Consider the following 14,925-nt stretch of genomic DNA (forward strand, 5'->3'; position numbering starts at 1 on the left):
TTAAAACTTGTGGAAACCTTTTATATTTTTGCTCCTCGCAGAGGACGGCTCCACTTTTCACACCAACAAAACGTGACGCGTGACCGGCGCCCACCGCGCCTGCGTACAACGCCGCTCCTTTTCATGGTCCCGCCTCGGCGTGCTGCATATGTCAGGATGGGGGTGTTGCCCTTTAAGGATCTACTGCTGGAATAAGATGGAGGATGAGAAGGCGGAGCGACACACGGAATCGGCTGGTCATCAACGGCGCGCTGCGAAAACGGAACAACATCCACACACGCACGAATCACGGCCATGTTCCCCAACGGGCTCCGTTCTCTCAGCAGCTCCGGCGCTCAGTGACACCTCTACACCTCCTCTACCCCCAGCTTGTCTTCTTCCTCCAACTGGGCTTCTTTGTACAAGAATGTCAGAAGGAAAAGTGCAACGTCCATGGAGGACCAGTACGCGGTGTGCGACGTCATGGCCGACCAGTATCTGCTCTCCACCAATCCCTCTCGCAGCTCAAAATCGATCCGGTTCTCCAACTCCACCGCTGAAAGAATGAAAAGTAACAGGATTACAATATCGCTCTTCATACCGCTAAGGACAGGCGGGGAGGGGGGGACAGAGGAGTTTAGGTCATTTAGAGGGTCTAACCCCAAAACCAAAAATAGATTATATTGCAGCTTACCACCCACCCTTCCCACCCAGTGATTCCCACCAGTACTACACTTCCTGTCCTAGGGTGACAACACTCACTCACTGTACTGTATGTACAGAGCAGTGGTCTCTAAGCTGTGGCCCTTTGGGCACCGTTCCTCCCACCGACACCCACGAAGGGGGGCACCATTCCTCCCACCGACACCCACAAAGGGGGTCACCATTCCTCCCACCGACACCCACAAAGGGGGTCACCATTCCTCCCACCGACACCCACAAAGGGGGGAAGCACCATTCCTCCCACCGACACCCACAAAGGGGGGAAGCACCATTCCTCCCACCGACACCCACAAAGGGGGGAAGCACCATTCCTCCCACCGACACCCACAAAGGGGGGAAGCACCATTCCTCCCACCGACACCCACAAAGGGGGGAAGCACCATTCCTCCCACCGACACCCACAAAGGGGGGAAGCACCATTCCTCCCACCGACACCCACAAAGGGGGGAAGCACCATTCCTCCCACCGACACCCACAAAGGGGGGAAGCACCATTCCTCCCACCGACACCCACAAAGGGGGGAAGCACCATTCCTCCCACCGACACCCACAAAGGGGGGAAGCACCATTCCTCCCACCGACACCCACAAAGGGGGGAAGCACCATTCCTCCCACCGACACCCACAAAGGGGGGGAAGCACCATTCCTCCCACCGACACCCACAAAGGGGGGAAGCACCATTCCTCCCACCGACACCCACAAAGGGGGGAAGCACCATTCCTCCCACCGACACCCACAAAGGGGGGAAGCACCATTCCTCCCACCGACACCCACAAAGGGGGGAAGCACCATTCCTCCCACCGACACCCACAAAGGGGGGAAGCACCATTCCTCCCACCGACACCCACAAAGGGGGGAAGCACCATTCCTCCCACCGACACCCACAAAGGGGGGAAGCACCATTCCTCCCACCGACACCCACAAAGGGGGGAAGCACCATTCCTCCCACCGACACCCACAAAGGGGGAAGCACCATTCCTCCCACCGACACCCACAAAGGGGGGAGGCACCATTCCTCCCACCGACACCCACAAAGGGGGGGGGGGCACCATTCCTCCCACCGACACTCACAAAGGAGGGCACCATTCCTCCCACCGACACCCACAAAGGGGGGGGCACCATTCCTCCCACCGACACCCACAAAGGGGGGGGGCACCATTCCTCCCACCGACACTCACAAAGGGGGGCACCATTCCTCCCACCGACACTCACAAAGGGGGCACCATTCCTCCCACCGACACCCACAAAGGGGGTCACCATTCCTCCCACCGACACCCACAAAGGGGGTCACCATTCCTCCCACCGACACCCACAAAGGGGGTCACCATTCCTCCACCGACACCCACAAAGGGGGTCACCATTCCTCCCACCGACACCCACAAAGGGGGCACCATTCCTCCCACCGACACCCACAAAGGGGGGCACATTCCTCCCACCGATACCCACAAAGGGGGGCACCATTCCTCCCACCGACACCCACAAAGGGGGAAGCACCATTCCTCCCACCGACACCCACAAAGGGGGGAAGCACCATTCCTCCCACCGACACCCACAAAGGGGGGAAGCACCATTCCTCCCACCGACACCCACAAAGGGGGGAAGCACCATTCCTCCCACCGACACCCACAAAGGGGGGAAGCACCATTCCTCCCACCGACACTCACAAAGGGGGGGGGCACCATTCCTCCCACCGACACTCACAAAGGGGGGCACCATTCCTCCCACCGACACTCACAAAGGGGGCACCATTCCTCCCACCGACACTCACAAAGGGGGGCACCATTCCTCCCACCGACACCCACAAAGGGGGGGGGGCACCATTCCTCCCACCGACACCCACAAAGGGGGGGGCACCATTCCTCCCACCGACACCCACAAAGGGGGGGGCACCATTCCTCCCACCGACACCCACAAAGGGGGGCACCATTCCTCCCACCGACACCCACAAAGGGGGGGGCACCATTCCTCCCACCGACACCCACAAAGGGGGGGCACCATTCCTCCCACCGACACCCACAAAGGGGGGGGCACCATACCTCCCACCGACACCCACAAAGGGGGGGCACCATTCCTCCCACCGACACCCACAAAGGGGGGGGGCAGGATTCCTCCCACCGACACCCACAAAGGGGCACAAATAATTCCCCTAATACCAAAGATGAGATGTATACTCCCACTGCTACCAGGACATTTGGTCCCCCCATTGGCCACAGTCCAGGCCCCCTAAAGTATGAAGCACAGTCAACTGGCCCTTTGTTTAGAAAGCTTGGAGACCCCTGGCATAGAAGACCAGTGTTGTCACCCTACTCCACCCTCTAATTTGGACTAAAATCCATTTCCTCCCTCTAATACAGCCTCGCTCAGCCTTTTTTTATTCAGAGGAACCCCTAAAATAATTTTCAGGTCTTGGGGAATCCTTACCAAAAATCAATTCATTAGGTGTCAATGGCTAGAATGCCCGTATGCTGGTTGCCAATAATAAAAATGCCCCATTATAGTGGTGGTAAATGCCACCCTTACAGACAGCTAAAAAGACCGTTGGTTGTCTCTCTTTCGCCAAGTGGTGTTGGTCCTGGAACCTTGCGGGCACCATTGGCTGGTCAATCACAACCAGCTCAAGGAACCCCTATCAATCTCTGCAGGAACCTTGGATGAGAATGGCTGCTCTAATACGTAGGTAGGTGTTCTTTTGTAGCTCATAAAAGAGAACTAGGAAAACCGATGACATTATTTCAGTGCACTGGAAGTGACAAAGACACAAATTCTGGTCAATTCAATTTCTGTAATGACTGAAAACGTTCCTAGCCTGAAAAAAACTGCGGCTATCACAATTAAGGATTGGTCCAAATAATTGGTGGGAAACAGCAAACTAATACCAACAGACTCAAAAAGAAAAAAACAAAAACAAAAACAAAAAAAAAAAAAACAGTCCTGGGGGCTACCTGCATCTCAAAGGGCAGCCTGGGAGATCTGGGACACAATTGCTTGATGCTAAAAAAGCACAAGAACTCACAGATCTAGTAGAGTGAGCCTTTCCAGGAGAGGCTGGAACCAGATCCTTGAGCCTACAATGATGGTCTGTCTGAGCCTCCCAATGATGGAAGCCAGAAAACTCTTTCATGGCCCATTCAGTACTTCTGAAAAGAGCAGTGCACCTTGTCCCTACGCAAAACTAGAAATGGTTTCTTGCAGGACAAGGTCACCGGCTCTGATTCTTGCCCGCAGAGGTGATATCTACAAGAATTACCACCTGTAGGTGAGAGTAGAAGGAGCCAAGTTTTGAATGGGTCAAAAGAGCATTTCTGAAGGCCAGAGAGAATCAGATCCCATGGTGTCACAGGGGAATGGCAGTGGAGTGCTTCATGGGAGACCTCAGTACAAAAGCTCAATCCTGGTAAGAGGTCCGCAGTTTTCGAAAGAGAATAGAAAGGGCAGTAGCCTGACTCACCACAAGTGAAGTATGCCTTCAATGTCAGATGAGAGTCCTTGCAGAAAGGAGACTTCCTAGCCATTAGCATAGAAGAAAATCACAAACTGCAAGGTGACCATGTCCCTTAGAACCTGGGCTTCAAAAGTCAAGACCATTGAATCTAGCATCCATGAAGCAGGATGGCAAATCAGCCCTTGGGATAGAAGATCCTGAAAATCTGGACGTGTCCATGAAGAGTTCAGTAGAGTTTAACCAGGTCAGCGTACAACATCCACCAGGACCTGCCCAGGGCAACAAGGGTAACAGGAATGTCCTACATTTATTTTCCAACTCCCTGAGATAGACGAAGAAGATGTTTCAATGAAGGAACGGCATAGATCAGGATGTATGGATCTCACAGCGCCACCAGAGAAATCAAATGCTTCCTCTGGATGATCCCTGTACCAGGAGAAAAACCTATCCAGATTGGATGTGGACCTCATGGTCTCCAGGTTCACCTGCAATTGCCCCCTACATCCAGAAATGTTCCAGAACCTCTCTGACAGGTCCTTCTTAAAGAAGATTACCATAAGGCCCAAGACTCTCACGTAAAAGCAAAAAGTCACGTGACTTCAGATCCAAGACCTGTGAGCCTGAAGTTACTCCTGTGGAAGGAACACTCTGGCCTAAGCTGTGTCCAGGACGAGACCCAGAAACTCCAAAACAGGAGTTATATTCCAGTGACAATTTCTGAAGACTCAGAATCTATCTAAAATTCTGTAATGTCTAGATGGTCAAAGACACATTGTTCTAAAGAGTCATATTGACTGTTCTTTCTGGGGGTGACAAAAGCCTGGAACACCACTTCTTGCACACAAGTATCTGAGTTGCGGAAACGTGTAAAAGCCTAAAATGAGGAAAGTGAGGGCGCACCTCCATTTGTTGGGAGGCATTTATGGGGACTCAGCAGACTTGGGGTGCAAGATCATGTAGGGTGGACTGGGAGCCAATCTTGGGGGGTCCCAAGATCAAGGTCAAGGGAGTGAAGAAATGAAAGACATGTCTAACAGTCAAAGCAAGATAGACATTGCAGTCTCCTCCTTAGGCTTCTTCTACTGAGGATGGTGGGTGCTCTTGCCTCCAGTAGCACCCCTGATATTATCAAGAGATAGTCCAAGGAGACATTGTACCTCGAGGATCAGGCATGCAAGAACTTTTTTCCTACAAGAGCTTCTGCAGTCCACATGTACCAACATGAGGAACATACAGGAAATGAGACGAGGGTTTCCAGCTGAAGGTTTAACTCTATATCCATCTGCTCCCCATGGTCATAAAGCAAGAGATCAACTGCAGCAGTAGTTTGATCTCAACATGGTCAGGTATTAAAGTCACAGCTGGATTGGATGAAGGGCGGGACCCGCCAGGAAGAATAGTACTCTGGAAAGGACTTTCCTACCCTTTTACGGCTGGGTCCTTGAAGACAGGCATGTCCTCTACTGGAATAGCAGGACATGGCTAGATCCACAGTGGGAATGACCCACTCCTGTACAAAATCCTCACCAGATACAGTACAAAGGTAATAATAAGCACTTGGGGGGGGTGCACATAACTTACTCTGCATACAGCAGGGGTCTCCAAACAAAGGGACAGAGTCCGGACCTCCCTAAACTTTGAAGGACAGTAGTCAGTGGGAAAAGAAAGTGTCCTGGCGGCAGTGGGAGGCCATAGCGCCCCCTTCGTTTGCGCCAGTGGGAGGCCATAGCGCCCCCTTCGTTGGCGCCAGTGGGAGGCCATAGCGCCCCCTTCGTTGGCGCCAGTGGGAGGCCATAGCGCCTCATTATTGGTGTCTGAGATGGCTAGTGCCCCATTGTTGGTGTCATTGGCAGGAACTATGCCGCACGGTTCCTGACAGTGGGGAGAATCATGCCCCAAGGGCCAGATTAAAAGAAACAAAGGGCCACATCTGGCCTCCAAGTCGCAGTTTGGAACCCCTGTCATAGAAGAAATTGTTGGAAAAGTAAGTGCAAAGGGAAAGTCTTTGTGGCCTCAGAAGAGAATGATCCAGGGATGGAGACCACACAGCTAGAGGCATCAGGATGAACCTCTAGTCAAAGAGGCCTTGGAGATCTGGGACACCATTTCTTGATGCTAAAAAAGCACAAGAACTCACAGATCTAGCAAAGTGAGCCTTGACAGGAGAGGTTGGAACCAGATCCTTGAGACCATGAGCTTATAATGATGGTCTGTCTGAGCCTCCCAATGATGGAAGCCAGAAAACTATCTCATGGCCCATTCAGTACTTCTGAAAAGAGCAGTGCACCTTGTCCCTACACAAAACTAGAAATGGTTTCTTGCAGGACAAGGTCACCGGATCCGACTCTTGCCTGCAGAGGTGATGGCTACAAGAAATACCACCTGTAGGTAAGAGCAGGAGGAAAGTTTTGAATGGGTCAAAGAGCATTTCTGAAGGCCAGAGAGAATCAGATCCCATGGTGTCACAGGAGAATGGCAACAACGTCAGAGAAATCGATGAAAAAGCGAGTGCAAAGGGAAAGTCTTTGTGGCCTTAGAAGAGAATGATCCAGGGATGGAGACCACACAGCTAGAGGCATCAGGATGAACCTCTAGTCAAAGAATGAGGTTCACGGCAACCAAAAAAGCTGAAAATCTCTCCTTTAATTTGGATGTAATAGCAGTAGACTGCGGCTCTTTGGGCGGTAAATTCATCAGCCAACGCCTGGAGCGACTCTGAATCAGAAGCAAAGGCTGTCGGCAAATGACAACTGGATCTGCGGGAGCGGAAGAAGTCCAGCATGACTCTGGAGAAGAACTCAGCTGAGGGGACGGAGGATGCAGACAAACCCAATAAATTCCATTAAAAGTATTTGTTGCTGGAGTTGCTCTTTAAGATCGCCTAAAATTAATGTCTGAAGCTTTGATTCCACGCTCGGTCATTGGAGGAAGACCCTTCGTCTGTAGGACGACTTTCCCAGCGAGGACGACTTTCCCAGCGAGGACGACTTTCCCAGCGAGGATGACCGCGCACAACGCTCTGAACGGTGACTTGCACATCTGATGAGAATCTTAACGAAGAGACAATACTGGGCCGAGTCCAAACACTGAGATCATTTCCTCGGCTACTGGGACCGGCCCAGAACAACCACCGATACGTTACATACAGATGTTATCAGACGCAGGCTCATCAGTGCAGGTTCATCATCAGACGCAGGCTCATCAGTCGCAGGCTCATCAGACGCAGGCTCATCAGACGCAGGCTCATCAGACGCAGGCTCATCAGACGCAGGCTCATCAGGGCAGGCTCATCAGACGCAGGCTCATCAGGGCAGGCTCATCAGACGCAGGCTCATCAGACGCAGGCTCATCAGACGCAGGCTCATCAGGGCAGGCTCATCAGACGCAGGCTCATCAGACGCAGGCTCATCAGACGCAGGCTCATCAGACGCAGGCTCATCAGACGCAGGCTCATCAGACGCAGGCTCATCAGGGCAGGCTCATCAGACGCAGGCTCATCAGGGCAGGCTCATCAGACGCAGGCTCATCAGGGCAGGCTCATCAGACGCAGGCTCATCAGGGCAGGATCATCAGTCGCAGGCTCATCAGTCGCAGGCTCATCAGACGCAGGCTCATCAGACGCAGGCTCTTCAGACGCAGGCTCATCAGACGCAGGCTCTTCAGGGCAGGCTCATCAGACGCAGGCTCATCAGACGCAGGCTCATCAGACGCAGGCTCATCAGTGCAGGATCATCAGAGGCAGGCTCATCAGTGCAGGATCATCAGACGCAGGCTCATCAGTGCAGGCTCATCAGACGCAGGCTCATCAGACGCAGGCTCATCAGTGCAGGATCATCAGATGCAGGCTCATCAGTGCAGGCTGCAGAACTGCCAGGAGGTTTTATGAGCTTCTATGAGAGCCAAATGACATTCATACAACACGACAGAGACATGGGCAGCACAGGAAACATTTAACACTTTCCTACCAGAGCCATTTTTTGCTTTTTTTCTTTGCACACATTTTCAATTTTTTTTAATTTTTAGGCCTGAATATTACAACCCCCCCCCCCCCCACCCTTACCCCCCAACATTACATATTTTCTGAAAGCAGGCACCCTAGAGAATAAAATAGTGGCAGTTCCAATTTTTTTTTCTTTCATGTCACATGAGATTTGTGCAACATTGCGACATTTTCAGCAAAAAATACATTTCATTTTGTTAACTTTAAATCTGTGTGCGCCCGCAAAACACCACCTATGTTCAGTGCCCTATAGGTGTCACAGACTTAAAGAGCCCCATCAGGGCCCCATACTGTTCCATCAGTGCAGAGATAGATCAAACCTTCTTCTTCTGAATGCAGAATAGTCTCCTTCAGGAGAGGAAAGTTTTGGCCAAAAACTGCTAACCATGGCAAAAACGCGAGTAAACAGACGTGCACAGAGGTCCTCCCAAAACTGCATGACCGCCCCGTAGCCGTCTTTTGGCTTTAATGGTTAAACTTTCACTATTTTATCTCACGGGACGAAAAATACATTTTATTTTTTAAAGACAGGTTCTCTTTAATAAGACATTCCAGGGTCTTTTGAGCCGCTAAGGTGTCACCCGCCTTCCATTGAAGCTAATAGAGAACAAATCTCACTCCATTAGCTTCTTCCAGAAGTGTGTGTAGCCCCTCCCACTGACACCACTGCAAGCCTGATGGCGATGGCGGTAGAAGGGGTAACGGATATGTAGCTCATCCTAATGTGTACCCCTGAACTTTACTTGTCCAGGACAGGCAGGATTACTTTACTGGTGACCCCAATACCAGCACATGGTCCCTTCGCTCTCCCACCGCTCCATTCAGCTGCCAGGAGCATACAATACCAAATATAAGTATGAACTCCGCCCCCCACAGTGGCAGTGTATACGCTTTTTCCAGTCAGGCGCGGGGACAGGGGGAGGGGCAGGGGGGTGGTGTATACTCATTGGCCGGTCAGGAAAGCGGGGCAGCGTATACTCACTGGGCGGTCAGGGAGGCGGGGCAGCGTTTACTCACTGGGCGGTCAGGGAGGCGGGGCAGCGTTTACTCACTGGGCAGTCAGGGAGGCGGGGCAGCGTTTACTCACTGGGCGGTCAGGGAGGCGGGGCAGCGTTTACTCACTGGGCGGTCAGGGAGGCGGGGCAGCGTTTACTCCTTGGCCGGTCAGGGAGGCGGGGCAGCGTTTACTCCTTGGCCGGTCAGTGAGGCGGGGCAGCGTTTACTCCTTGGCCGGTCAGGGAGGCGGGGCAGCGTTTACTCCTTGGCCGGTCAGGGAGGCGGGGCAGCGTTTACTCCTTGGCCGGTCAGCGTTTACTCCTTGGCCGGTCAGGGAGGCCGGTCAGCGTTTACTCCTTGGCCGGTCAGGGAGGCGGGGCAGCGTTTACTCCTTGGCCGGTCAGGGAGGCGGGGCAGCGTTTACTCCTTGGCCGGTCAGGGAGGCGGGGCAGCGTTTACTCCTTGGCCGGTCAGGGAGGCGGGGCAGCGTTTACTCCTTGGCCGGTCAGGGAGGCGGGGCAGCGTTTACTCCTTGGCCGGTCAGGGAGGCGGGGCAGCGTTTACTCCTTGGCCGGTCAGGGAGGCGGGGCAGCGTTTACTCCTTGGCCGGTCAGGGAGGCGGGGCAGCGTTTACTCCTTGGCCGGTCAGGGAGGCGGGGCAGCGTTTACTCCTTGGCCGGTCAGCGTTTACTCCTTGGCCGGTCAGGGAGGCGGGGCAGCGTTTACTCCTTGGCCGGTCAGGGAGGCGGGGCAGCGTTTACTCCTTGGCCGGTCAGGGAGGCGGGGCAGCGTTTACTCCTTGGCCGGTCAGGGAGGCGGGGCAGCGTTTACTCCTTGGCCGGTCAGGGAGGCGGGGCAGCGTTTACTCCTTGGCCGGTCAGGGAGGCGGGGCAGCGTTTACTCCTTGGCCGGTCAGGGAGGCGGGGCAGCGTTTACTCCTTGGCCGGTCAGGGAGGCGGGGCAGCGTTTACTCCTTGGCCGGTCAGGGAGGCGGGGCAGCGTTTACTCCTTGGCCGGTCAGGGAGGCGGGGCAGCGTTTACTCCTTGGCCGGTCAGGGAGGCGGGGCAGCGTTTACTCCTTGGCCGGTCAGGGAGGCGGGGCAGCGTTTACTCCTTGGCCGGTCAGGGAGGCGGGGCAGCGTTTACTCCTTGGCCGGTCAGGGAGGCGGGGCAGCGTTTACTCCTTGGCCGGTCAGGGAGGCGGGGCAGCGTTTACTCCTTGGCCGGTCAGGGAGGCGGGGCAGCGTTTACTCCTTGGCCGGTCAGGGAGGCGGGGCAGCGTTTACTCCTTGGCCGGTCAGGGAGGCGGGGCAGCGTTTACTCCTTGGCCGGTCAGGGAGGCGGGGCAGCGTTTACTCCTTGGCCGGTCAGGGAGGCGGGGCAGCGTTTACTCCTTGGCCGGTCAGGGAGGCGGGGCAGCGTTTACTCCTTGGCCGGTCAGGGAGGCGGGGCAGCGTTTACTCCTTGGCCGGTCAGGGAGGCGGGGCAGCGTTTACTCCTTGGCCGGTCAGGGAGGCGGGGCAGCGTTTACTCCTTGGCCGGTCAGGGAGGCGGGGCAGCGTTTACTCCTTGGCCGGTCAGGGAGGCGGGGCAGCGTTTACTCCTTGGCCGGTCAGGGAGGCGGGGCAGCGTTTACTCCTTGGCCGGTCAGGGAGGCGGGGCAGCGTTTACTCATTGGCCGGTCAGGGAGGCGGGGCAGCGTTTACTCATTGGCCGGTCAGGGAGGCGGGGCAGCGTTTACTCATTGGCCGGTCAGGGAGGCGGGACAGTGTTTACTCATTGGCCGGTCAGGGAGGCGGGACATTGTTTACTCATTGGCCGGTAAGCCAGGTGGGGTGGGGAGAAGGTCCTCAGCTCTATAAGCGTACACCCAGCTTCGTCTTGTTGCCCCCCCGGCCCCCATGGGGGAGAGAAGGGAGGGGGCGCTCTCCCTGCACCATCTACAGTGGATGACACTAAAACCAACCTGCGGAGTCCAGAGATCCGGAGACGCTGTGCGGAAGCGTCTGGGTCGTCGCCGTCGTGGTGGTGCTCTGGCTTTGTAATGGTTTTTTGTCCTCCCCTTCGGCAGTTTCTTTTACTTCATAGTTGGCTGCACTAGAACGTGCAAATCTTGAGAAGAGCATTCCCCCCAGACCCTTCCCGATGCTGGCGGCCCCTGCAGGAAGAGACACGCAATGACACACAGGCACGGACCGCCATCTAGTGGCAGGAAAAGATTATGCAGGATGTCTCATTCACGGTCTATGCAATCCCCTCAATCGGCCTTCCAGGATGTTTGCCGTCACGCGGGCGATTCTGCCGGTAACAGCACTTCCCATGACAGGCCGACAACACTAAGCCACTGATTTTCATTTAGTCGCAGAGTTGCCAGCCTGCCATGTGAGCTCCAATGCAAACTGAAGGAGAACTAAACGAAAAAAAGGCAACATTGTTATTTTTTTTTTTTTCTAAGGTTTGCATATTCTTTACAGCAGGGGCTCCAAAACGGCTTCCCAAGGGCCAAATCCAACTCACTGCAAGATTTTATGCAGCCCTCTGGGGAGGGGGGAATGCTGGTGGTAGTGGTGGGGGGAGACACGCCCTCATGCAAGGCGGTACCCTTTTGTGTAAGAGGGAGGGAATCCCGTGTACGGAGGGGACCCTGGGGGAGGGAATCCCGTGTACGGAGGGGACCCTGGGGGAGGGAATCCCGTGTACGGAGGGGACCCTGGGGGAGGGAATCCCGTGTACGGAGGGGACCCTGGGGGAGGGAATCCCGTGTACGGAGGGGACCCTGGGGGAGGGAATCCCGTGTACGGAGGGGACCCTGGGGGAGGGAATCCCGTGTACGGAGGGGACCCTGGGGGAGGGAATCCCGTGTACGGAGGGGACCCTGGGGGAGGGAATCCCGTGTACGGAGGGGACCCTGGGGGAGGGAATCCCGTGTACGGAGGGGACCCTGGGGAGGGAATCCCGTGTACGGACGGACCCTGGGGAGGGAATCCCGTGTACGGACGGACCCTGGGGAGGGAATCCCGTGTACGGACGGACCCTGGGGAGGGAATCTTGTGTACGGACGGACCCTGGCAGAAGAATCCCGTGTACGGAGGGACCACAAAACGTTTTGCTGGCATTGGGTTGACATGGACTTTTCCCGCTAATACTCTTATCTGATAATAGAGCACCAATCCCCACACAATGCATCCTGGGAGTCATCGCAAACACTCACCTAATATACTGGCTTTGCCGATGTTAGTTATGGACTCTCCGTAGTGCCGTCGAGGCAGAACCGGCGATGTGCTGGGACTCGGTATGCTTTCGGTGTCGGACACTGAGGTAGTATCTTTGGATGGGTTGATGAGAACCGGTCTCATCTGTTTGTAAGGGACGGGGTTGGTGGTGTTGGAGGAGTGGATCTGGACTGGTGAGATGTTGTTGTAGTGCTTCAGTATTAATGGTTCCAATCTGTAGGCCTGGGGAGAACCACAGAGGTCAGGAGGAGTTCAGACCGATTATCCATACCTACAAATTGATGCCACATTAGTCGCTCTATAACACTCTATGATGATGCGTCCAATAATAGGAATTTTGTACTTACCATAAAATCCTTTTCCTGGAGTCCATTGAGAGACACAGGAAGTAATATACTGTACTTTTGGGTTATACTGCCACCTATGGGAGGATTTGGACACTGGCAAACAAAAAGTCTAGGCTAGCTCATAACTGTTCCTCCTCCCAGCAAGTCAGGTTTGAATGGTGGGACTTGTGGCCCTCAATGGAATCGAAGGGATTTTAAGGGGATTACAAAATTCCACTTTCCTTTCTGTCGATTGAAAGGCGCAGGAGTCATATACTGTGGGGATGTCCAAAAGCAGCTCAATCTGCAACAGAATAAAATACCCAACAAATCAGAACTAGTGACTGCTTGAAGCCCAAAAGCCACCTGAATGAGGAGCACCTGAAACTGGCACCAGAAGAGGCAGAATCCCCTTCCCGATAGGGACACCTGTCAAGAAACCAGAGGGAGGTTACGGAGCATCAATCTGATGCCCAAGACCAAGAAAAAACAGTCATGCACCGCAGAGTAAGGACTCAACACTGAGAGAAGCACTGAACTATAGGCCAAGCAAGAAGCTGGACAACCTGGACCCACCAAGAGGTGTAACAATAGTTACATTCCCAATTGGGAGGGAAAAACAATCAACACCAGTAACATGGAATGGAACAAGTTACTGGTGGAAACAGGTACCAGGCAAGGGAGCTGGGAAGAAGGTCCTTGTAGGACGAGACCTGTTGGTCTAAACCCTTACTCGAGTGACAGTCCATATCAGGAGACCTAGTCAAGGTGAAGAATCACGACTGAAGGGGTAGGTGTATCACTCCAACAAGTACGAGCAGGAAAGAAAAGGAGTCTAACCATAACCTGGTGAGATGGGTTTCATCCCTGATGATGGAGGTAGGAATAAGCTAGACACTCACCAGTGAGGCATCACCAAAGGAAGTTCTAGAAGACCCTACTGAAACGGACCTTGACTAACCCTGATACAAAGAATCACAGGGCAAAGAATGCTCCAGACTGCTGAAATCTACTCAAGCACTAGGAATCATGAAACATGGATGGGAGCCTTATCAGGACAGCAAAGAAAACTTGCCTGAGTAAATCCAGGGCAGGGACTGGTGCAAGAAAGGCCTCCAGGTATCTGCAGATCCACCAAACGGAGATGTTTGGATGGGTTCAATTGAGTTGCATGTTCCCAATGGATGATACCTGCAGCAGAAGGCTATTCTGTTCTGCCCAGAGAAAGCCCAGGGAGACAGAGGGCCCACCTCCGACATCCCTCACATGAGTCTGAGATGTAGGTAAGAGAACCTTACACTCCCATGTCCAGAAGCCATGTCCAGAATATGGAAAGAACTGGTTTCTAGGGGGTATCAATGTGGAAAGGACTGAAACCCATAATACTATCCACAAACAGAACTAGGCTAATCTCCTGACATAGGAAGGACTCCTTTGGCTTCCATAAGGAGAAGACCCAGCAGATGGTGTCCCAAGTTGTCCAAGCCAGGAGAACTACCTAGAGCAGAATCCCACAAAGAAGCAGGAACCATCATTACCTGGATATCAGAATCCTGCCCCAAAGAAAACAATTCAATGAAAAGAATCTCCTGGAAATGAGGAGAGAAGTTCGTAACAGCCACCACAGTAGACAGCTGGGTGAGCCTATGAGGAACTATGTGGTCCTCAGAGACAGACACCTTGGACTGAACCTGAACTAGACCCACAATAACAGGGGAAGTAGCTGAGGTGGATTGAGATAAGGTGAAAAAAAGGAGATGCCTCCATGCTAAACCCTGGCAAGGTCAAATCTGGATATTACATTAAACCCTTTGGGAGGATTATGCCCACTAGGGCCCACAGCAACTGCTCAAGACCTGGGGGGGGGGGGGGGTCTAAGGGGCAATGCTTTCTAAATGATGGGAAAGATTCCACACTCCATATGACATCAGCATCCTGCGTTATCCTCTTTGGTGGTGAAACTGGAGGTAGAAAAATTCCAAAAGCTCCCTAACGGTGCAAACAAGGTCGGTCCCTGAGTTCAGTCCAATCAGGCGGGTCAGAGTCAGGGCACTGCCTTGGCCTTGGAAAACCCTCTGCAGCTTTTACCCGTATTGGTGTCTGAAAAGCGGCACAACATGAACCCAAGATCACTTCCAGGCTAGCCCTGTAATGTCCGGAAGCGGTACTCCAAAAGCCAAGCTAGGATGACCGCACTGAAGAGCAGCAGTAAAAAAAGGACAAAACT

General features: G+C 53.8%; 1 protein-coding gene across 1 annotated transcript; it reads right to left on the reverse strand.

The window, feature by feature from the left end:
• On the reverse strand, positions 1–14,394 carry LOC149427470 (phospholipase DDHD1-like; the record flags this gene model as incomplete). The annotated part of the gene is made up of 4 exons (XM_089667998.1): positions 1–535; positions 11,106–11,297; positions 12,351–12,594; positions 14,237–14,394. Coding segments are annotated over 4 exons (782 nt in total), but the record flags the coding sequence as incomplete, so codon positions are not given.
• Positions 14,395–14,925: the final 531 nt, after the last annotated feature.

This window comes from Staurois parvus, unplaced genomic scaffold, assembly GCF_062004578.1.
Source record: "Staurois parvus isolate SC_StPar_1 unplaced genomic scaffold, SC_StPar_1.0 ptg003733l, whole genome shotgun sequence".
In the NCBI taxonomy this organism is placed as follows: Eukaryota; Metazoa; Chordata; class Amphibia; order Anura; family Ranidae; genus Staurois; species Staurois parvus.